Genomic DNA, 22,363 nt, shown 5'->3' with positions numbered 1-22,363 from the left:
TCGGGCAATTTAATATGAGTACTTTATTTGAATATTTATTTTTATAAAAAGAAGAAACATCTCAACTTATAAGCTCGAAACCAAAAATTCAAAATATCTGAACCGATTAATCCGAAATCGAATTTAAAAAATTCGATCCAATCTGAGCTTATTTGGATTGAATTTGGATTGTTATTTCTTCAATCCGAAAAATCCAAACCAAAATTTTGATTTCTAATCTAAACCGGCCGAACGCCCACCCACCCCTACCTCGCACAACCAAATGACCCCATAATGTTTTAATGAAGATTTGACCAAAAGAATCAAAGAAATAGAAGCCCAATGGACTCAATACCGCTTCATATACGACTTTATGAAATACAATATTATTGGACCCAGTCAATTTTCAGCTAAACTTCTTCAATGACCACAGAATCGTAAAGCCCAAGCCCAATTGAGAGCCCATATCTGACTCCACCTCACTGACCAAATTGGCGCCAAAAGGCACCGCAATTTCCCGCCAAAGATAATCATCATATTTACATTGAAGTCTTCCTCCACAAACTAAGCCCTAAACATTCTATTCCAACACCCCCGCCGGCGATCCTCGCAGTATCTCAGCCAAGCTCAGGCGAATAGATTATGGCTTCCGACTCATCTCCGGTCAACACTCACGGCGGTAAGTCTACTGCACCTTATGTCATCAGCTCCTATGCTTAGATTTTTCTATTTACAAATAGTTGGAAATGTATAGTGATATATATTGAGCAATACAGGTCCATCTACACCAGATGACTCAACTTCAAGCCCAATTGGTAACACTTACTCATCTCCCGGTGACAACACTCGCCGGAAGCGTGGCCGCCGCTCGTCAGCCACATCCACACCAGTTGCACCGTCAAATCGGCGATTCACAACTCCTGATGCTACACCGACGCCTTCCAGTACTAATTCCCGCCGTGGCCGAAGAAGAGCATCCTCCACCACCCCTTCTGGTGCAGCCGCCGCGACTCCGTCTTATGCGTCTGATGTTCCGCCGTCCTCAGAGGGCGGGGAAGGTGATGATGCTGATGAGGCCCCACCAATGTATGTGTGGGGCACAAACATCAGCGTACAAGATGTAAACGCTGCTATTCTTAGGTTTTTGAGGAATTTTCGAGAGGATCCTTCTCAAACTGAGGGGAAATACATGAGGGCAATTCACCATGTAATTGAGATGGAAGGCGACTCACTTGACGTTGATGCACACGATGTGTTTGATTATGATAATGATTTGTATACCAAAATGGTCAGGTTCCCACTTGAGGTTCTAGCAATTTTTGACATTGTTTTAATGGACATGGTTAGCAGAATTAACCCACTCTTCGAGAAGCACATACAAGCTAGAATTTTCAATCTTAAGAGTTCTACTTCAATGAGAAATCTTAATCCGTCAGGTTAGTTGCATTGTTGTAGTATATGTTTTGCTTTTCAGAATGTAAGATTGATACTTGGAATTAAATTGTTTTGTTTCTCTTCTATTAGATATTGAGAAGATGGTGTCACTCAAAGGGATGGTTATTCGATGTAGTGCAATTATTCCTGAGATAAGGGAAGCAATATTTAGGTGTCTTGTTTGTGGGTATTACTCTGATCCAATTGTTGTCGATAGAGGTTGGTTGACTGGACTGAGCCTGCTACTTTTTGCCCTATATGAATTCTGGTTTCTGCATGCTAAGTATAAATTTTGACTGTTATCAGGAAGGATTAATGAGCCAACAATATGTGGCAAGCAAGAATGTCTAGCAAGGAACTCAATGACTTTGGTCCACAATAGATGCAGGTAAAAATATGACTACCATTACTTCTGGATTGATCATTCTTGTTTAAGGCGGTCATTGATATTTTTGTCCTAATTGATTACCTGAAGCCAGTGTTCTTAAGTATCTCTGTTCCCATCTCTCTCTAGTTCAAAGCTGATTGCTTAATAGTCATCCGTCAAGGTTGAATGGTCGTTTTTCGTCTGTTGTTTGCGTGTGGTCCAGCGGAGATACATGTGATCTTTGTTTAAGTTGTTCAGTTTGTGGTGTAGAGTTATAAGATTCATACTTGCTGCTTGATGTAACAAAGTTATAACTTTATGCTTGGAAAATAGCAAGCGTTTCACTTGGGCTCGGAAAGATTGCAGTGAGGAGGGATTCGACTTTCTAACTTATCATCACCAATACACAGCAATGATGTTAAAAAGAAACTACCAACTATTCCTGATGATTCCTTATAATCACCAATTCACAGCAATGATGCCCTTAAAAACTTTATTGCCTTTCTATACCTACACCTTCAATAGATCTGATCTTGTACCTGAGGCTTTTAGCTTAATATCCTTGGACTTTATCAGTGGTCCTTGGCTTTTACCTAATTATTGTGATGGCAATTGAAAAAGTAATTTGTGTTTTAACTCAGTTAAGATACATAATACTGTAATCTGGAAGAAACAACTTCTGCCCTTGGATCAATTAGTTTGCAATTTTGATTGTAGTCCAGAATAACGTGACCCCAAATATCGGCTAACCTTATAGCCTGCAGCATTTTAAGTGAGATTTCTTTTCAAAATGTGCTTTTTCAAAGACTCAATTTACTTCAATTTTATCTAAACCGTTCCCCTGGCACAGGTTTGCTGATAAACAAATCGTGAGAGTTCAAGAAACACCAGATGAGATTCCCGAGGGAGGAACACCTCACACAGTAAGCTTGTTGATGCATGACAAGCTGGTGGATGCTGGGAAGCCAGGAGACAGAGTTGAAGTAAGATTTTTCATATTATATGTTGTTTCTCGTTGAATTTTTATGCTAATTCAACTTCCAGTTCCTTATAGCCCAGTGGTAATTCGCTTATTGGTCAGGTCACTGGAATTTATAGGGCTATGAGTGTCAGAATTGGGTCAACACAGAGGACAGTAAAATCATTGTTCAAGGCAACTCTCTTTCTGTATCTTGTGATTGTTTTGGCTGCTCTGATGATTTAGGAGTTCACCAATTTTAAAACCCATCATATGTTCAAATTAGACTAGCAATACAATATTCAGAAACTGATTGGGTATATTTTGATTCCAGACTTACATTGATTGTCTTCATCTTAAGAAGACTGACAAGTCAAGAATGAATGCAGAGGATCCGATGGAAATTGAAAATGGAGTTGTTGGAAATGATGACTCTCTTGGCTATGAAGAAAAGGTTACTCTAATCTAACCTTCTTCTGGGAGGATAAGAATGGTCCAGTCTTATTTTATGAATGGTTGTTTTGAATAACAGGTGGAGAAATTGAAAGAACTATCTAAACAGCCTGATATCTATGAAAGGTTGACTAGGTCCTTGGCGCCAAACATCTGGGAGTTGGATGATGTAAAGAAAGGTCTTCTTTGCCAGGTACCATGATAGTTTCCTCTTTGTGCTCTTTACTGTTTCGTTCTTTTTGATTAACATAGTAAACTTGATTCATCCAAAAGATTTATCTGAAAGTCTGGGACATAGTTTGTGTTGTACTGATAGTTAAGTGGTTTCCGTGTAGCTCTTTGGGGGGAATGCTTTGACGTTGCCATCTGGAGCAAGCTTCCGAGGTGATATCAACATTCTTCTTGTTGGTGATCCGGGGACCAGCAAATCGCAGCTGCTTCAGTATATTCACAAACTGTCTCCCCGTGGTATATATACCAGTGGACGAGGAAGTTCTGCTGTGGGGTTGACTGCTTATGTAGCCAAAGATCCTGAGACTGGTGAAACTGTATGATGTCTATTACTGCTGTTTTAATTGACTTGGTAACATCAATGGTTCTATGAAAATTTGACTTGACAATTTACTTTACAGGTCCTCGAGAGTGGGGCCCTGGTTCTGAGTGACAGGGGGATCTGCTGTATCGATGAGTTTGACAAAATGTCTGACAGTGCAAGGAGCATGTTACATGAGGTAAGACTCTTACCTCCTACTTCCTATATTTTAAAGCAAATACGAGTTCAATGATTCTTCTTCCTTTTCTCCCTTTATTTCTCCTTAGGTCATGGAGCAACAAACTGTTTCAATTGCAAAGGCTGGAATTATTGCTTCGCTTAATGCTAGGACTTCAGTATTAGCTTGCGCAAATCCAAGTGGCTCTCGTTACAATCCCCGTCTGTCTGTCATTGATAATATACACCTTCCACCTACCCTGCTGTCACGGTATAATTTTGCAAAAACTGCTGGAGGCTAATTTGATTTATCATTTTCTTTAGCATAGTGCTATTGGAAATTAATCTATATCTCGGAATTGCCTATCTGCCACATTTCTCTAGTAGTCCGTTGGTTCTTAAATTGGATCCTTCTCTGACAATTGTTCTCTTCTTTCAGATTTGATTTGATATATTTAATTCTAGACAAGGCTGAGGAGCAGATGGACAGGCGCCTTGCAAAACACATAGTTGCATTACACTTTGAAAATCCAGAGGTTTGTTGATTTTATCTTCGTAAACTTTCCAATATCTGTCGCTTGGCAAGGTGTATTCAGCTAATTAATTAATTTTCCATCTTTTGCAGAACTCAGAGCAAGGAGTGATTGACCTTCCAACATTAACTGCATACTTGAGCTATGCTCGAAAATATATACATCCACAATTATCTGACGAAGCAGCTGAAGAATTGACTAGAGGGTATGTGGAGATGAGAAGAAGAGGGAATTTCCCTGGCAGTAGTAAAAAGGTCAGATTTTTCAATTGATCAATCTTTAAGTTTCATTCTCATATTTTGCTTCTTAAAGCTACTGATGCAGATTATTGTATTGCATTCCTCAAATATCCACCATAACTTAGTGCATTCCCTGGTATCTGATATATTACACTTTTCAGGTTATTACAGCCACACCAAGGCAATTAGAGAGCTTAATACGCCTTAGTGAAGGTCTCGCCCGGATTCGTTTTTCAGAACGGGTTGGTATAGCTTTCCAAGTGTTCGAGTCTTTGTCTTTGGAATTTGCCTCAGTTAAGATGCTATTGCCACTTTTGCCTGTAGGTTGAGAAAAGAGACGTAATGGAGGCTATTCGTCTTCTAGAAGTTGCACTGCAGCAGTCTGCAACTGACCATTCTACAGGTATGCCTTTGACAACCCTTCTACAGTAACCATTGTGTTTTTATCTAGTAATATGCGAGGATATACCAAATCATCATAGTAATTGAGTATCCGGTGGCATTTAGTTCTTTACTACCTACTAAGCATTCTGTAGAGCATTTTTCTTATCGCTCAATTGAAAATTTCACACATGAAATGACCATGCAACAATTTCGCCTTATATCTAGCCATTCACATTACTTGCTAAGTTGCTAGCACTGTCATTTTTACTGTGATTCCAAGTACTTCAAAGTAAACGTCTGCTTGAGCAAATTCCAAAATCCCATCAACTTAAAAGTTACCTCCTCCTTGTCATGCTCCACTGAAAGCTCATCTAATATTCATTCTTTCAAGTATTCTGAGCAATATTAGATGAATAGTATGTTTCTTGAGCAGGAACCATTGACATGGATCTCATCACAACTGGAGTATCTGCAAGTGAAAGGATGAGAAGAGAGAATTTCGTGTCAACCACCCGCAACATAATCATGGAGAAGCTGCAGCTGGGGGGACCATCAACTCGGATGCTGGAGGTACATAAACTTGTTGAAATTATCTGCAGTAGCATTTCAGAAATAGGGAAATAAAAATAAATTCAGTACTGACTTCTGCTTACGTCAATGTGTAGTTACTAGAAGAGCTGAAGAGGCAAAGTTCTGGTGGTGAAGTTCACCTAGCAGATGTAAGTTTCTCTCCCACCCAACCTCTCTACACATTGATTGGAAAATTATCTGATTTTGTTTTCCCTTGTGTTGTATCAGCTGCGAAATGCACTTGCTACTCTAGCAAGTGAAGGATTGGTTTCTGTTCATGGTGACGCTGTGAAGAGAATATGATGAGTCTAAATCAGGAGTGAGGCATTCTCAAATTCATTGCTCAGGGAGCAGAAGTTGATATGTAGATTGCTACTATTTGCAAGAGCACTTTCCTGGCATGTTAGTCAGAGTCATGTTTTTTGTTCCTGATCAGCAGTCTTCTTCACTATCTGCCCTTTGAAAGAGTTAGCCATACGTTAGAGCAATGTGTACTTTTCAATGTTGGATATTTATTTGAACTTGATCTTAAGAACTTAATTGAAAATGAAACTTGAAAACTTGTATATTCGAAATTAGAAGGTATGTAACGTGCGCAATGGCGCTGGCTTTGGGGTATATCTTGCGAGTTAAATGGAACCAGTGAAGCCCCCTTCCAGAGTCACCATCCTTGGCATTTCTTGCATATAAATCCTCCAAAAATGGCGGACTTGTTGCTCAACCACCCATTATTTTGGAGTAATACTTATATAGAAAAATTAGCGAGTCATACAAATATTTAGATTAAAAATAATTGACCACCATGACTTAAAAATTCTACTACTAGAGTCAAATTCACAAAACTTGCCGACAAACCAAGTCTTTGGACTCTTAACGTGTTCTGGAATTTGAAATTTGACTCCGCCTGTACATGACACCTCTAAAAGTGGAACTTCTTTTGGTCCTAAAAGAATGGAGTAGCAATGGTAAATACTCGTGGAACTGTTACTTTGTGCGCTGCATATATAATATTCATGCTTACGTACACTTTTTCCTTCCCCTTTTTTGGATTTTGTCCATCCACAAATTTTTTATTTATTTAAAAGAAAAAAGAAGGTAGGAAATAGAAAAAACGAACGAGATGTGAATGAGGTAATATTATCAACAAATGGATGTGGCCGGACACTTGGAACGTGCAAGATTGTTTATTTCTCTATGTGGGGCCATCTACACCTTCATGTGTTCATTACTTGTCCACACGTGATCCTACTCCGGAAATTTCGACTACAGATTTTTTAAAGGACAATCATCGGTTGTAATTGATTTACCAAAGTAGATATTTCATTAAAATATGTCCGACCAGATAAAAACTAATGAATATGTCAAAAATTGCACAGATAGAGCATTCAGTCTCAACATTAATATATTTTTCAACAGATCTTATAATTCCCATTTCCTAAGTGTCATTTGACCATTACGAACTCCGTGCTTGATTTGCCATACTATCTTGTGTGAATTTTTGCACTTATAACAATTGGTGGTGCCCCAACCTATTCCACTTAGCACGATATGGCTTAATATAAAAGATACGAAATTAATCGAAGTATTAGCTGAATTATATATAAAAAATATTCTCATAATAGCAACAACAAAGCCAACATCTAATATAAAAAGGATAGCAATATATAAACAAAATTTTAACATGAGAATTTTTTCTAGCTTGCTGCATTCAATTTGACATGTCCCTCAATTCTTGCCTCTAGAGTTATTTTGAGAGAGCAGAAAAAATATTCCTTTCCCCCTTACATTTTATTGTGTATTTACCATTACATTACTAGTAATGATAGATAAAGATTTTTTTAAATCGAAACAATGGTTATTATGCAAAAGTAAAATTTTAAAGTTTTGTGTGTCGGTCGTACCCGACAAACAAATTAAATTGAACAAGCTTAAGTGATAAATATTTTTTTATTTATTAAAATCCTAAAAATTACAACTTAAAATACTATAAACATGACAAAACAACAAATTAATATACCTTTTGAATGTTGAACATATATCCTAAAAAATCACATTTTGACAAAAAGTTTCAAATTTCAAATGATCTCTATAATGAAGTATAGTGTTTTAAAATATGGCAAGGTACTTTTTTCATCTACATATAACATTATTAATCACGGTATTCTTAATTTTTATATCACAATTACTGCATAACTTATTTTAAACCAAATGACTCTTAAGTTGAAGCAAAGTTAAGATACTTTCTTTTCCCCTCCAAATGTATAGGGGTATAGATGCATTTATAAAACTTAAGTTGAAGCATAGTTTAAAGACAGACAAAAAATTGGGTACGAAATATGAAATAACAAAACACAATAATAAATCCGACTAGCGTGAATAATGCGGAATGTCAAGGCGGTAAGAAAAGAAATAAAACACAGCTACTCTTTCTTTACTGTGTGATGTGATCCATATATCATTGCAGAGGAGAGAAGAAAGTCAGAACACAGATTCAAAACTCTGCAGAGCAGAAAAAAGAACTACAATGGCGGAGCAAGGCGGTAGAGGATGTTGTCCGCCGATGGATCTGTTCCGTTCAGAAGCGATGCAACTCGTGCAAATCATTATTCCTATTGAATCTGCTCACCGTACAATCGATTACCTTGGCGAAATCGGTCTTATCCAGTTCAAAGACGTGCGTTTGTTCATCTCTACTTTTATCTGTGTTAATTTATGTGATTTATGATTTTTGTATTATTATAGTTTCGGATAATTGGGTAGACTTTGTGTGGCTAGGGTTTTAGCTGTTGTTTTCTGCTTTATTTCAGCTTAATTTTGGACGAATTTGAGATTTATGATTCAGAACAGTATTAGAATTGAGTTAATTATTCCGACATTAACATTATGAAGTTTGAACCCCTCGTTATTAATTCTAGATGCCGTTGTTTTACTCCATTATTTTCATTTAATTTTTGCGATGCCTTTATATTGCAACATGAGATTTTGATTTAGTCGTAGATTTTACATGGTTTCTGTATGACAGAACAGGACTTTGATTTGGTAGATTTGAGCTTTTTATGTAACTTAGATTTGTAACAGTAGATAAACTGCTTTCAGTATTGAGTTAGTTTGTAATGACAATACTATTTACTATTTTTCCATTTTGGCTTCGTTCTGATTTTAGAGCTGGTTCTATTGACTGATTTATTTGAGCATAGAGTAATATATGTAGGTATATTTCATTCAAGTAGAAGATAAAGCTAATTCTCTTTTAATATGATTTGCTGTTTCAGAAAATGTTCCATTTAAAGTTGACTTGTCTCTACTGCATCGAATTTATTGTGGTGTAGAAATTTAAGGAACAGCATACTAAAAGAAAATGGCCCGGCAATCTAATATATAGTCTGGGGTTACGTAGTTTTATATACATCTTGGATGCCTCCGCAATGACTTTGTTAGAACTCAATTTTCATGATTTTGTTTTCGATAAGTTGCTTATGAGGCTTTTCTATGTAATACTTGTATTGCTGTAGGGTCCTTGGACTTTCTTATTAAAATCAATTCAGTGGAGTGACTACTTATGCATATTGTGCTGACTGTTCACAGTTCAGTGAATTATGAGATTTTACCTTTGCATTTTAATTGATTTATCCAATTTCTGCTTTCTTACAGTTGAATGCTGAAAAGAGTCCATTTCAGCGAACATATGCTACTCAGGTATTTCATGAAATAGTTAATAAGCCCTTTGAATTCCACCTAAGTTCACTCTATTGTACTCTCGTCTTTCTCTATTTGAGCCTTGAAAGCTACAACCTGCTCTTACTTTACTTTCCCATTCAGTCATATTATACCTATCAAAATCTAGCTAGTTATTTTGGGGGTAATCAGCCCTATCTAAAGATAGGGGTAGGAGAATTATGTTATTTATTGTTTTGGGGAAAAAAAAGAAGAAATCCTCTTATGAGTAGAGAATCTTATCATGTAACTTTTACCTTTTCTATTTACATTTTTTTTTTCATAAATCAGAATTTTCTGTTTCTTGCTTGATGGATTATTCCACTATCACTCATCAGGACCAATTTTTCCTCAGGCTTAGCATTAACTAGAGGGGTGGGTGATATTAACCCAATTAGTAAAATCCTGGTCTGAGGGGGCATAGATGTACTCAGGCCCTCCATGTTGCTGTCTTGCTAACTTCTTTAAAGAACCTGAATTGTTTGGCACTGAAAAGAACTTTCTTTTGAATGACTGCCAATGCTATGAGCTTCCACAAAATATCCTCGTCTATTATTTGGTCTTTCTCTCGAGCCATACATCAAATGTCATGCCCTTTTGCCTGACAACAGGTAAAGCTCAAAAGATGTTACCGTCCCTGTCTGGGAGATGCCAATCATCTCTCCTTTCTACCAACACAATAGTCACACCCTTTTGCATTCTTCTCATGTCTGTTCCTCACTGTGAACGGAAGCAAACAAAAACAGGAACAAGGGAAGGATGTGCAATTTCTGCTGCATTCTTTACTTTAACTATTGGGATATGGGAGGACTCAAAATAAATAAGCTATCTATTTAAATTTGATCTAGCTATTTGCTCTTCTCAATGAAGTAGCTAACTAAACCTTAAGTGTCTGTTCAATTTGAAATTGGAGACCTTAAAGTTCCTGCTGTGCATAAACACATTTTACAACTACCACAGCAAAGATGTTGGAACTTCTGAATTTTCCAATAGAAACAGTCTTGTGAGACGTGCTCATTTTTGTATCAAAAGAACTTTTTTTTTTTTTTTTTTGGTGTTAAACTGAAAGCTCCAGCGATGCTAGTAACTTGAATGACTTTGAGCATAGATGTCATTGATCCGCATATTGCTAGTGCCTGACACCTTTTTTAATTGTGAAATATGTGTCTTTAAAGATGCTTGTTTATCTTCATTTGCATAAACTCTTCTCTCCTTTTGCTATTCAGAACTAGTAACACTATACGTAACTCTGTGTTTATTGTAAAGATCAAAAGATGTGGAGAGATGGCTCGTAAATTACGGCTATTCAAGGAACAAATGTCCAAAGCAGGCTTGTTATCTTCTTCTACGTCTTCCACACAAGTCGATTTAAGCTTTGATGACCTTGAGGTATGTTTAATCTATTTGTTTATATATAAATTGCTTTTGTTCAATGAGGTCAACACAGCTTATTTGTGTACTAGGTCAAGCTTGGAGAACTTGAAGCAGAGCTGATTGAAATAAATGCTAATGGCGATAAGTTACAACGTTCATACAATGAGCTTGTGGAATATAAACTTGTTTTGCAAAAGGTGCAGTCTCTTGGTTTACTAGTGCCAGAAAAATTTCTAGAATTGCTTAGTTTCCTATTCGACTTCCAAATGGATAGCTGATTGCCAAAATAGTATACATTTTTGAGCATTCTATTTGTTTTCTAGGCTGGTGAGTTTTTCCGCAAAGCACAGAGCAGTGCTGAAGCTCAACTACGAGAACAGGCATCAAATCAAACTGGTGAACAATCATTAGAAACTCCTCTGTTAACAGACCAGGTAAATTTTGATATTTAGCAAATTGTATATTTTCTTCCATGGAGTAACCTTGTCGTTGGCATTGTATTTTTAGGAAGCAGTGGCTGACCCATCGAAGCAAGTTAAGTTGGGATTTATTACTGGACTTGTTCCCAGAGAAAAATCGATGGCCTTTGAAAGGATTCTCTTTCGTGCTACCCGGGGTAATGTGTTCTTGAGGCAGGCTGTAGTTGAAGAGCCTGTCACTGATCCCGTTTCTGGAGAGAAGGTATTCTTCATCTATTTTCTTTTGTGACATATTATGCATGGCAACTGTCAATTAATCTTGGGAAGATTCATGGACAAAAATTGATTCACAAAGCATGTCCTGTTATCTAGTAGTTTTGTCCTTGTTAGCTACTCAATGAAGAGTTTCTGATAACATAAATGGATGGACACCTCTAGAAAACTGTATGTTCTTGATATGACTTTTGGTATCTATATGGTCTAATTGGATGGATGTGGATTTTCCATAGTTTTATAGTGTCTCTGCCAGTGAAATTTAAATAGTACTTATTCTTTTTAGAAACTTGAATCAGTATCTTCTTTTTGTGAGAAAGAATACTTCCTTTTGGAGCTCTATTTGTACAAATGTCTTATTGTACATATTTATATTTCCCGATATATCCATATACTTGAAGAAAAGAATACTGTTATCAGCCATTTGATAAGAAGATGTTATCATATCTCAGAGAAAAATAAATAAAAATGATTTCAAGCAGAAGTTCTGCAACTTTTAATTTGATATGAAGCAACTGTTGGTTATGGCTGCTCCCTATTAGCTGCAATCAGAAACTTTTTTGTTTTCATTTTTGTTCGAACTAGCATATATTGGCTAACCAAAGTATGATTGATTCTTCATTTCTTACTTGGGTAATTTCAGGTTGAGAAAAATGTATTTGCAGTCTTCTTTTCTGGTGAAAGAGCAAAGACCAAAGTTCTCAAAATATGTGAAGCTTTTGGAGCAAATCGTTATTCTGTCACCGAGGACCTGGGTAAACAGGCTCAGATGATTACTGAGGTATGCATCACATCCTTTATTTTTCCCAGGCCATCCTTGCTCCAGTTACTTCCTCCTGCATCATATCCTTTCTCTGCTTCTGTAAATTTGCTGACTTAATTTTGAGTAATTGCTATCATAATAAATTCAAACTCGGGGCTCAAATCTTGGCAAATTAGCATTTGCAAGTCAAAGAAACATTAACAACAACAACACACCCAGTGAAATCCCACAAGTGGGGTCTAGGGAGGGTAGTGTGTACGCAGACCTTACCCCTACCTTGCGAAGGAACATATTCTTGTATATGAGTAGAACAGTATCTGACACAAAACCACCTATTTGTTGATGTTAACTATATTTCTCATAGTGTTATTGTGTAGATGAAGTTACTTTCTTAATAACCTGGCATCTCTGTGCAACTATTTTGTGAACGTCTGTCTGGTTGATACTTTTCATATATTTGGAATACTAATGGAATGAAGTATGACTATAATGTTCCTTTGCAGGTTTCTGGAAGAATCTCAGAGCTAAAAACGACCATAGATGCTGGCTTGCTGCACCGGAGAAATTTATTACAAACTATTGGTGAACAATATGATAGATGGAACATTTTGGTTAGTTATTAAACTAGGAGAAATATTATCATTCTGCATTTCGAGTTTTTTTTTAACTTGAAGAAGAAAAGTATTTGGCAAGTTTTGTTGTTTGTAGAGAGCTTTCATTCCATACGTTGATATGTATGGTTTAATGTTAGCTTTTGTTCTATTGAGCACATTTTTTTGATTATTTTAGGTGAGGAAGGAGAAATCAGTTTATCACACACTCAATATGCTTAGCATTGACGTGACCAAAAAATGTCTGGTGGCTGAAGGTTGGAGTCCTGTTTTTGCAACCAAACAGGTGACTATTTTTGTCTTTCATTTGTTGGTCATGGTATGCGGTTTCACGCATAAGATGAGAGACTAACAGGAAGAGGAGAATGTAACGTCTTATGATGAGATCTGATGATATCATGTTGTAGTACAAGACTCCTCTCCCTTTCCTTGATACTTTCCTTTTCAATTTGGTACCAGAAAGAGGTTCACTTCGGCATGCTATATATAAGCATGTTGACTCATTAAATGATATATGATTGTGTAGATTCAGGATGCACTGCAGCGCGCAACACATGATTCAAACTCTGAAGTTGGTGCAATCTTCCGAGTTCTGCGGACCCGAGAAATGCCACCTACATATTTTCAAACAAATAAATTTACTTCTTCGTTTCAGGAGATTGTTGATGCATACGGGTGGGTCTCCAGTCCCAGATTTTGGATTCCTTTTACGAAAAGATTAAGCAAGGATGTCTCCTTTTGTAATAAAGAGATCTGGATGTTACAAAGTTAAAGAAACCATCCTTTCCCCTATGTACCTTTTAATATCTATCCCCTAAAGAATATTTAATATCTACAGTCATTTAGAAACACAAATGTCATTGCCTACTGATTGTGAACAACTATAACTTAGCAATTAAATTGTCATCATCTAAAAATGAAAATGATTTGACTCGGTAAAACTGTGATCCCGGTACTTAGTATTTATGTTACATTGATCAATCATGCTTATACTTTATATCCTTGCATGTATTTTACGGATTAGCATTAAGATTTCTCGAACCATATCTATATATGGCCTACAACTATTTACTCTGTAGAGTTTAGGCAGTGAATTCTGTTTATTTTTTGTTATTGACAAATTAAAATAATAGGACATATGAGGTTATAGGTGCTTGCATTTGGAGAACTTCCCATCTTTCTTAAGTAATAGAAGTCCTCACTTGGAATATATCTTTATAAGTATCTAGGTGTGTTGATTTGTAATACTTTCTGTATGATGTTATTAGATTTCATATTCATGCTGTTTGATTAACTGTTGCAGGGTGGCCAAATATCAGGAAGCAAATCCTGGTGTTTACACTATCGTCACATTTCCATTCCTTTTCGCAGTTATGTTTGGTGATTGGGGTCATGGCATCTGTTTGTTGCTTGCAACTTTATTCTTATTAATCAGAGAGAAAAAACTGTCCAGTCAGGTGATTGCTGCATTTTTAGCTATTTATGGATTACAAATCACCTAGTTAGAATAGCTTATAGATTCAATTGGCTATATCTTTACTGACTGTTGCATCAGTTTGCTAAAAACGTAGGACACCCGTTATATCCCTTTTTTTAGAAGGAATCATCCGTTATTTCCCTCGTAACAAACTTTATTAAAAAAAATCCTTTGTAATAAAGCTCAGGAGTTCTCTTTTGTTGTGTAGTGACTGCAACATGCTAAGAGCTAGGTCAGCTTCTTACATTCAATCATATAAAATAGATGTATTCAAAATTCATTATTTTGGTTATATGAAGAGCAAGGGGGGAAGTTCTTGGAGGGAGGGAGCCGAGGGTCTATCGGAAACAGCCTCTCTACCCGAGGGTAGGGGTAAAGTCTGCGTACACACTACCCTCCCCAGACCCCACTAGTGGGATTATACTGGGTTGTTGTTGTTGTTGTTGGTTATATGAAGACTTCTCCACTGATGTTGATGTAATGCTGGAGTTTTTTGGAGTCCTTACAGCTTTAAAGGATTCATACCCAGCAATTCTTGTGTACAATATCTCTATACTAGCTATGAGCTTTTATTATTAATAAAATGCCGTATTCATCAAAATTAGGTCAGCTTCTTAACTAAGCAAGGGATTTGGTATATGTTCATCAGACAGGTGTTACATTAGGTACCTTTAAATGACAGCCTTTTCATAGTTTCAACAAAGGAAAAAAGATCTATGTGGGTTATAGTTATTAAGGAGACAATGCATAGATCAAATGCAGTCGCTCAAAGTTTCTTCGATGTTAAGAACTCTTTTCTTGGGAGATTGCAGAAAATCTGAGTGTGTTGATCTAGTAACTCGTCCACTAGGACTACCATTTCTAGTTTACTTTTCTTGTACAATGTTCTGATATATTGGGGTATACTTGGATTAAGAATATTATTAGAACTATTAGTTTGCTATAGTTTATGGTACTGGTGGATTTGTTCAATTGAAATACGCACAAGGCATATGTTAGTGCTTCTACCAATCTGTAACCTTTCTGCCAGAGCATGAATTTAAACCACTTTAATTTGAAACATGATAGATAATGCTTCATGAATGCAGAAACTTGGAGACATCATGGAAATGACCTTTGGAGGGCGATATGTGATATTTATGATGTCCCTCTTCTCAATATACACGGGCTTGATCTATAATGAGTTCTTCTCTGTGCCCTTTGAGTTGTTTGGTCGATCAGCATATGGGTGCCGCGATCCTTCTTGCAGGTAGATTTTTTTGTTATAATTAATTATTGATAGGTTAGAGTTGTTCCTTTTAACATCTTTAGTGTCTATTTATTGCATGTTATCTAATCATAGTCGACTTGATTGTAGGGACTCTACCTCTGCAGGCTTAATTAAAGTGCGTGACACTTATCCATTTGGTGTGGATCCAGCGTGGCATGGTACACGCAGTGAGTTGCCATACCTCAATTCATTGAAGATGAAAATGTCTATCCTTCTTGGGGTGGCCCAGATGAACCTGGGGATATTTCTGAGCTTTTTCAATGCTCTGTTCTTTCGCAGTGGTATAAATATTTGGTAAGTTTCATTATATTGGGATTACAGTCCCTAGATTTCTGGCAAGTTCTTTTATAGATTGGGATACCGTTTAATCATTTTGGATGTTGCAATCAAAATATAGGCAGTTAACCAAACTTTGCAATGTCAGGTGTCAGTTTGTTCCACAAATAATATTTCTGAATGCTCTGTTTGGATACCTGTCCGTCCTTATCATTGTGAAGTGGTGCACCGGATCCAAAGCTGATTTATACCATGTAATGATATACATGTTCCTTAGCCCGACAGATGAGCTTGGTGAAAACCAACTTTTTGCTGGTCAGAAGACAACCCAGGTTAATATCCCTTCATAGCCACACTTTTCTCATGATTTCTCATGTCTTTCCTGATTTTACTTTGACTTTTGTTAATTTTTGCCAGCTTGTCCTGCTATTCTCGGCCCTTGTTGCAGTCCCATGGATGCTTCTTCCAAAGCCCTTCCTCTTGAAAGCTCAACATGAAGTATGTTCGCTTGCCTTGTTTCTTTTTCCTTTTAATTTATTCATAGGCTTCTGCTTAATGCTATTTGGTTTGCTACTTCTTTAGAGGCACCAAGGGCAGTCCTACACAGCGCTTCAGGAGGCAGAAGAGTCTTTATTGGTGGAAAGCAGCGATGATTCTGGTCATCATGAGGAATTCGAGTTTAGTGAGGTTTTTGTTCATCAGCTCATTCACACAATTGAATTTGTACTTGGAGCAGTCTCAAACACAGCTTCTTACCTTCGTCTGTGGGCTCTCAGGTATGCTCGAGGAGTTAAGATGTGTTAATCTCTCCTGCTTTACTCTAGTAACATATTCTTTTGTGTGGGAAACCTCACTAATAATAGATGTTGAATAGATTTTAGACAAAATGCTTTGTAGTTAGATTTTGCAATCTTGATTATTGAGTGGAATTATTAGCTATAATGTGTTTGTTTGGTTATCGAAGAATGGAAGCTCTTCTTAAATCAACAAGCGCGATGCTTTGTGTTTGACCACTAGGGGTTTGTTTAGAGTCCGTGTGAGAGGATGTATTGGATAGTTGGCTGAGTGGTACTAAGAGTTCTGATTTGATATATTATTAATAGGGGAGATGATATATCAAATCACCTCATTGGAAAAATTGCCCCATGCTGCTAAAACTGTATATCCCGCTTACAATCGAAAAATTGCCCCATGCTGCTAAAACTGTATATCCCGCTTACAATCTGCATATTACTTAATCCCCATAATATAAGCTTACCCTGTATTATATTATCTATGGACCAACTACCTCATAAATGTTATCACACGTCTTTTTTTTAATAACAAAGGATAATATTCTATGTTGCCTTTCTTTTTTTCAGCCTTGCACACTCTGAGCTGTCCAGTGTATTTTATGAAAAGGTTCTTCTTCTAGCCTGGGGGTAAGTCACTCATTCTATGTTCATTGGCAAATAGCTTTCTGTACTAGTTTTGGTGTTCGTTCAAATCGATCAAACCTTATGCAGTGAATCTGGCTTAGGAAGTAGTACAGGTTTGGTTCTCTGTGACTCTGTGAGTGACCTGTTATGTATTGAGTTTATATTTGTAGGGTCCAATATATAACCTGAATGCTCCTAGGATTTAGCTAGTATGTAGTGGGGTGAGAATATGCCAGAAGAAATTAATCTAATATTAATACAATTGTTTATTTATTTATGCTCAGGTTCAACAATGTCTTTATTCTCATCATTGGTATCATTGTATTCATCTTTGCCACTGTCGGAGTGTTGTTGGTGATGGAAACACTCAGTGCCTTCCTACACGCATTGCGACTTCACTGGGTGGAGTTCCAGAATAAATTTTATGAGGGAGATGGTTACAAGTTTAGTCCTTTCTCATTCTCATTGATTGACGGGGAGGATGAATGAGGAAGCATCAAGGATTATAGAAGATGAAGCTCGCTGTTTGTAAGTTGATGTAGATGTGTTATTCTTTTTGTTTGAACGGTCATCTTAGTGGAGGGGATAAGATTGTTTCTCCTTTTCATTTTTTGGTGAGATGGAGCACTATTCCTTGAGCACGCTCCACTCTATTTGTTTTATTGGCACCGAGAGAAATAAGCATTCTGCATGTGAGGTTCACAGCAATGAAAGCAGCATCTCTGCCGCTGCAACTTTTAGATGGTATAATAAGTTATTTATAAATTGTACTATTGTTATGTTGTGTGGTCCTGAAGTAGTCACGGTTTTGTGCAACAGATGCTGGGACAGTTTGGTTGTAAATGTATCAATATCACCTATGTGTATGAGCATTTCTATCAGTAACGAAACCATGTGAACAGGTTCATTCTTGGATACTTACTCCCCATGCCCCCAACCAACGTTCCAAAACCCAAAATAAATAAAAAACGATATTCATTTCTTATTAAAGAGATAAATTTGTTTGTCATTCTCGTGCCTTGATATAAATGCCTATTTGCCCACCAACTGTACAGTTTATTGGCGTTTGCAAAGTATGAAAAAGGGACTTTCGGCCGTGAGTCTGCACGTGTTACTTGCTTCCTATTGTGATGGAGGAGGTTTTAGTAATTCTGAATTTTGGATACCAATCAACTATAGTTAAACGTTTGGCAGTTTAACCCAAAAAGAAAAAGCACCTTGTGGTGCTTCTCCTAGATGGTCCTGAAGGAGACGCACTGGAAAGAGTCGAACGAACTCTTGTTATATTCACTCTGATTTCTAAGGTTGATAGAAGATGCGAAAATCAATTTTTTGTCACTGTTTGTCTACTCTTTGCTTAAAATACGGAAAATTTGATGGCCTGAGAGCAAGTGACTCTTTAAGTATAGAGTTTCCATCAACAAGTTCGGTTTTGACAAGGTTGACTTCTCACTCGCGCTGGAGATATTGTTGGTAAGACGTTCTAGTTATTATCTGGAGGGCTTTGATTGGAGAAAATAGGATTCCGAGTTGATCTTTCTGAATGGTATGTTGCAGAACTCCCAAAGCTGCGTTAATAAGAACGGTGATAGGGACAGCCACGTTCCTAGTGTAAAACAAAATTTAGCTGCTGCAGATGAAAGTTACCTTCCCATTATTGGGGAAAACATATGCATATGAATTATGGAGTTTTATTGACGTGTTCGGGAAATGTTCAATAGAGAGCGAAAAAACCAAGGGCGTCAGCTGATATCTGAAACACATCAATTTCCTGCATCCTGAACACCTATCCAGTTAATGAGTAAAGAGCCGAGGGGACGAAAGTGCTTTATTTCGGAGTTTTGGTATAGGAAATTAATGAAATACAAATTGTCTATTTTCTTGAAGCAATAACAATTCGAATGGCCCAATTGATTGATGGGTCCTGGAAAATACTAGCTACACTTAATTTACAGTGATTTTCAGTGTGAGCTGGTACTAACAGCTGCAACTGTTGAAACCATTGAATCCACTCCGCAAACATTGCGTCCTCTACAGATTTTGTAGTATCCGTTTTCACCCCATTTCTTTCCCCATGAGTTCTTGATGATCCAGTATGGTTTCTCTTTCATTCGAATGGGAGAAAAGCCAGTACCATAACCCACTAATAAGACACCATGATCCAACCTCTTAGAGCATATATATGGGCAGGAAACTCCGCCAACGTATGTCTGCATGAACACTGCATTGATCGCCACTGCAAGCCAAGCAACAAAAATGCTTTCAGAAGTTTACATCAGTGAAAAATTGAAAACCATTAGCATAAGAAGAGTAGTACATAAAATTCAAAATCCCAAAAATGCAGTTTCAAGCTACATAATTGGGTCTTTCACATAATTTTTGTTGTTTATAAAAAAACAAATATTTATATTATATATATTAATAGTTAAAAGATTTTGTTACGGTACCTTTTACATTCCGGTGCATAAATATGACAATCCAAATATGTACTTTGACAATATCAAGTAAGGACAAAGAAAGAAGCATAATGATAGGCAAATTGAAAAGTGTTTTGAGAGACTATTTACCAGCGAGAGGACCATTCTTGACAAGATTAGCAGCGATTTGTTCTTCGTCAAGGGAGACAACGCTAAAGTTAGCAACTTTAGCAGCAACCTTGGTGTTGTCAAATTTGCAGGTTCCACGATCGGTGCCAGTGTATGGATAATCTCCTTCTCGCATAAGTCCACCAGCTTTGAGAGTGTATTCAAAGGCACTATTCATTAGGCCACCATTGCACCCTGCGTCACATGAACCTTTTTCTTCTGGATCACACTGCAGATAAATGGAAGGCCAAATTATACATTTTTCATATGACACGAGAGAGGTAAATATGGCGAGCTAGTGGTCTTATTAACTCTGTATTCAATCCCATTTCTGATTATAAATTGGCAGACACCGCAAATAGCAACAAATTCAAGCCTAAACCTTATTGTGAGTTTGAACAGCTTTTTCCAAGTTGGAAATTATGCTATACAAACAAATGATTATATAATGGCAGTCAAACAATGGAAAATTTGAGAAGAGTTTTATAAACCTATCTCAATAACTCAACACCTTTCTATTTATCCTTGTACATCTCTCACCAAGTTGGCATACACGAGCTTAAACTTGAAACTTCAAGTAATGTTAAAAATATATTCAGATGCAGACAATTTTAGGATGCGATTTCCTCATCATCCACACAATTTTGTCCGTGGTCATCCTCAGAGTATCAATTAGTCGAATTTCACCACCAACCATAAACTAATCATAAAACAACTCTTCCTCCTCTCCCTTAAGATGGGTCCCCCCTCCCCAACCCCCGGCCATCCGCCAAACAAAGAAGAGGAAATTACTCTTATAAATTAGTGTCTGTTTTTTACATCAACAAAGACAATCCTCAATTCTAAGTGGGGTTCGTTAACTCTTATAAGTTAGTTTGACTAGTACTTTTTACATTTACGTTACCTTCCTTAGTTTCGGCATGCAGAGTCGATGGAATAATTCCTCCTCTATAAATATCTTAACTAAGTGTGTTCCATACTTAAAACTTTAAAGTGAGACGGAATCAGAGCAAACACTTTAATTTATGCTGTTAGTGTCCTTCACGCTATCAATTTTCTTTAACTAAGAAAAAGATGACAGCTATGGACCAAATCGTGTGACACACTCAACCTCGTAGCTAAGACGCACCATTAAAAGTTACATGAAGGAAATAAACAAAGGACTTTACAACATTATCAAGTCAAATTAAGTTTTTTTTGCTAAATAGTAAGTTCCAACAGAAGAATTTCCATTACTGAGGAGAAAATTAGGTCGCCTATAATTATAATTTACCACACAACGTCCCAGAAAAAAAAGAAAAACAGTAACTCTATTGACAATATATTCATGATTTTAAGCTAAGATAAAGAGGAAGAACGTCAAACCTCGTGATCACAGTCCACAAGTTGTTGCTCGCTGAGGCTTACAAGCTTCCCTGTAGAAAGATAGTTGGCACCTTCTAACGCACCAGTGGTACTAAATGACCAGCATGACCCGCATGAACCCTAGTTTCAATCAAACAGTAAAAATTAAGTACCTAATTATCAATTAATCACAACCACTTCACGTATCAGAATGTATTAGCATGAAAACACTGATATATACCTGATTCTTCACTGGCGTGACGGCACCGTGATCTCTCCAATCGAAATCTGAAGGGAGATCCTCAGTAGGAAGAACAGGAGCTTTATTGGCATCAGAAGGAAGCCGGAGCCGGCGGTTAACTCCTAGAAACTTCCGGCGGAACTCGGCCGGAGTCAAATCGGAAAACTGAGTCACACCGTGAACCGCGGAGGGATCAAGCTTCTGGTGGCGCATTGCGCGGCGCAAGTTAGCCTTGAACACCGATAATCTGTAATGATGCTCCTCATCGGACGCGTAGGTTTTTCCGAACCTCTTCTTGAAAATCGTGAAGTGATGATCGACGTTTAGCAAGTGATCGTCGTCGTTGCCTATGACTTGACGGATTAATATGCCGTCGTCACCGCCGTTAATGTAGCCGTTAGCGGACACCAAAAACGACGTCGTTAAAAAAAGAGAAAATAGGAAAATTAAAGAGAAACGAAGAGCCATTGTTGATTTTGGAGTTCTCTTTTCTCTTGTGTTTCGTTTGCTATATATACATACAGAAGAACATGTATCTATCCACCATTCTCCGAAAAGTAGAAGGTTGCTTGAAAAGGAGGTGATCAATATCCAATAAAAGAACGCCACGTGGCGGATAGTCACTCGATCAAGGAATGGTAGTTGCTTCTCGGCGTGGTTTTGGGCAGTTTTTTTTAGTTTTGAGTCGTTTCTGAAAAAACAAGACCGAAAGGCAAAAATTATCCTTAAAGTTGTTGGCTTAACAAACAAAGGTCCTTAGTCCTTACAAAAGCAAAGATCAAATTAAATAAAGAATAAAGATTATTTATATTGATTTAATATGATTTTTAATTCAAATGCTGTCGAAGAATTCTATGTCAGAATTTTTGTTTTGTCCTCAATTCTTATCATCACTTAGTCAGCATCAAATTTCAAGCTTCGGCCAATAGGCTTATCTACATAGATTTTATTCGACGTGAATTTTTTAAAACA

General features: G+C 37.1%; 3 protein-coding genes and 1 pseudogene across 3 annotated transcripts; 2 read left to right on the top strand and 2 right to left on the bottom strand.

Annotated features, from left to right (window-relative positions):
* Nucleotides 1-472: 472 nt before the first annotated feature.
* LOC107799705 (DNA replication licensing factor MCM4) lies at nt 473-6,201 on the top strand. Its single transcript, XM_016622845.2, has 18 exons — nt 473-658; nt 756-1,415; nt 1,504-1,632; nt 1,720-1,801; nt 2,631-2,763; nt 2,862-2,933; nt 3,073-3,192; nt 3,271-3,384; nt 3,527-3,739; nt 3,824-3,922; nt 4,011-4,171; nt 4,340-4,436; nt 4,526-4,687; nt 4,834-4,914; nt 4,997-5,075; nt 5,490-5,626; nt 5,722-5,775; nt 5,855-6,201. The coding sequence occupies exons 1-18, from the start codon at nt 622-624 to the stop codon at nt 5,927-5,929; spliced, it is 2,505 nt and encodes an 834-aa protein (XP_016478331.1). The 5' UTR covers nt 473-621; the 3' UTR covers nt 5,930-6,201.
* Nucleotides 6,202-7,916: 1,715 nt separating this feature from the next.
* On the top strand, nt 7,917-18,111 carry LOC107799704 (V-type proton ATPase subunit a2). Its single transcript, XM_016622844.2, has 18 exons — nt 7,917-8,300; nt 9,278-9,322; nt 10,607-10,729; nt 10,804-10,911; nt 11,038-11,148; nt 11,222-11,395; nt 12,050-12,187; nt 12,673-12,780; nt 12,959-13,066; nt 13,307-13,455; nt 14,084-14,237; nt 15,346-15,506; nt 15,615-15,821; nt 15,952-16,135; nt 16,221-16,301; nt 16,386-16,579; nt 17,165-17,224; nt 17,506-18,111. Exons 1-18 carry the CDS (start codon nt 8,151-8,153, stop codon nt 17,708-17,710), a joined length of 2,460 nt encoding a protein of 819 aa, XP_016478330.1. The 5' UTR covers nt 7,917-8,150; the 3' UTR covers nt 17,711-18,111.
* Nucleotides 9,877-10,018, bottom strand: LOC142174018 (U6atac minor spliceosomal RNA; annotated as a pseudogene).
* Nucleotides 18,112-19,036: 925 nt separating the features above from the next.
* LOC107799707 (cysteine protease RD19A) lies at nt 19,037-21,954 on the bottom strand. The gene is made up of 4 exons (XM_075238081.1): nt 21,392-21,954; nt 21,172-21,291; nt 19,789-20,035; nt 19,037-19,457 (listed from the first exon to the last, which is right to left on the bottom strand). The coding sequence occupies exons 1-4, from the start codon at nt 21,857-21,859 to the stop codon at nt 19,183-19,185; spliced, it is 1,110 nt and encodes a 369-aa protein (XP_075094182.1). The 5' UTR covers nt 21,860-21,954; the 3' UTR covers nt 19,037-19,182.
* Nucleotides 21,955-22,363: the final 409 nt, after the last annotated feature.

Source organism: Nicotiana tabacum, chromosome 19 (assembly GCF_000715075.1).
Source record: "Nicotiana tabacum cultivar K326 chromosome 19, ASM71507v2, whole genome shotgun sequence".
Classification (NCBI taxonomy): domain Eukaryota; kingdom Viridiplantae; phylum Streptophyta; class Magnoliopsida; order Solanales; family Solanaceae; genus Nicotiana; species Nicotiana tabacum.
This window is presented reverse-complemented; position numbering and strand designations above follow the sequence as displayed.

Bases quoted from the DNA above. Each gene is read 5' to 3' on its own strand.
- LOC107799705 (XM_016622845.2), top strand. From the start codon at position 622: ATGGCTTCCGACTCATCTCCGGTCAACACTCACGGCG. The intron at 659-755 runs GTAAGTCTACTG...TGAGCAATACAG, and splicing joins TCCGGTCAACACTCACGGCG to GTCCATCTACACCAGATGAC. The intron at 1,416-1,503 runs GTTAGTTGCATT...CTCTTCTATTAG, and splicing joins GAGAAATCTTAATCCGTCAG to ATATTGAGAAGATGGTGTCA.
- LOC107799704 (XM_016622844.2), top strand. From the start codon at position 8,151: ATGGCGGAGCAAGGCGGTAGAGGATGTTGTCCGCCGATGGATCTGTTC. The intron at 13,067-13,306 runs GTGACTATTTTT...ATGATTGTGTAG, and splicing joins CTGTTTTTGCAACCAAACAG to ATTCAGGATGCACTGCAGCG. The intron at 14,238-15,345 runs GTGATTGCTGCA...TCATGAATGCAG, and splicing joins AGAAAAAACTGTCCAGTCAG to AAACTTGGAGACATCATGGA.
- LOC107799707 (XM_075238081.1), bottom strand. From the start codon at position 21,859: ATGGCTCTTCGTTTCTCTTTAATTTTCCTATTTTCTCTTTTTTTAACG. The intron at 20,036-21,171 runs GTTTGACGTTCT...ATTTATCTGCAG, and splicing joins TTGTGGACTGTGATCACGAG to TGTGATCCAGAAGAAAAAGG. The intron at 19,458-19,788 runs GTAAATAGTCTC...CTTGGCTTGCAG, and splicing joins CAAGAATGGTCCTCTCGCTG to TGGCGATCAATGCAGTGTTC.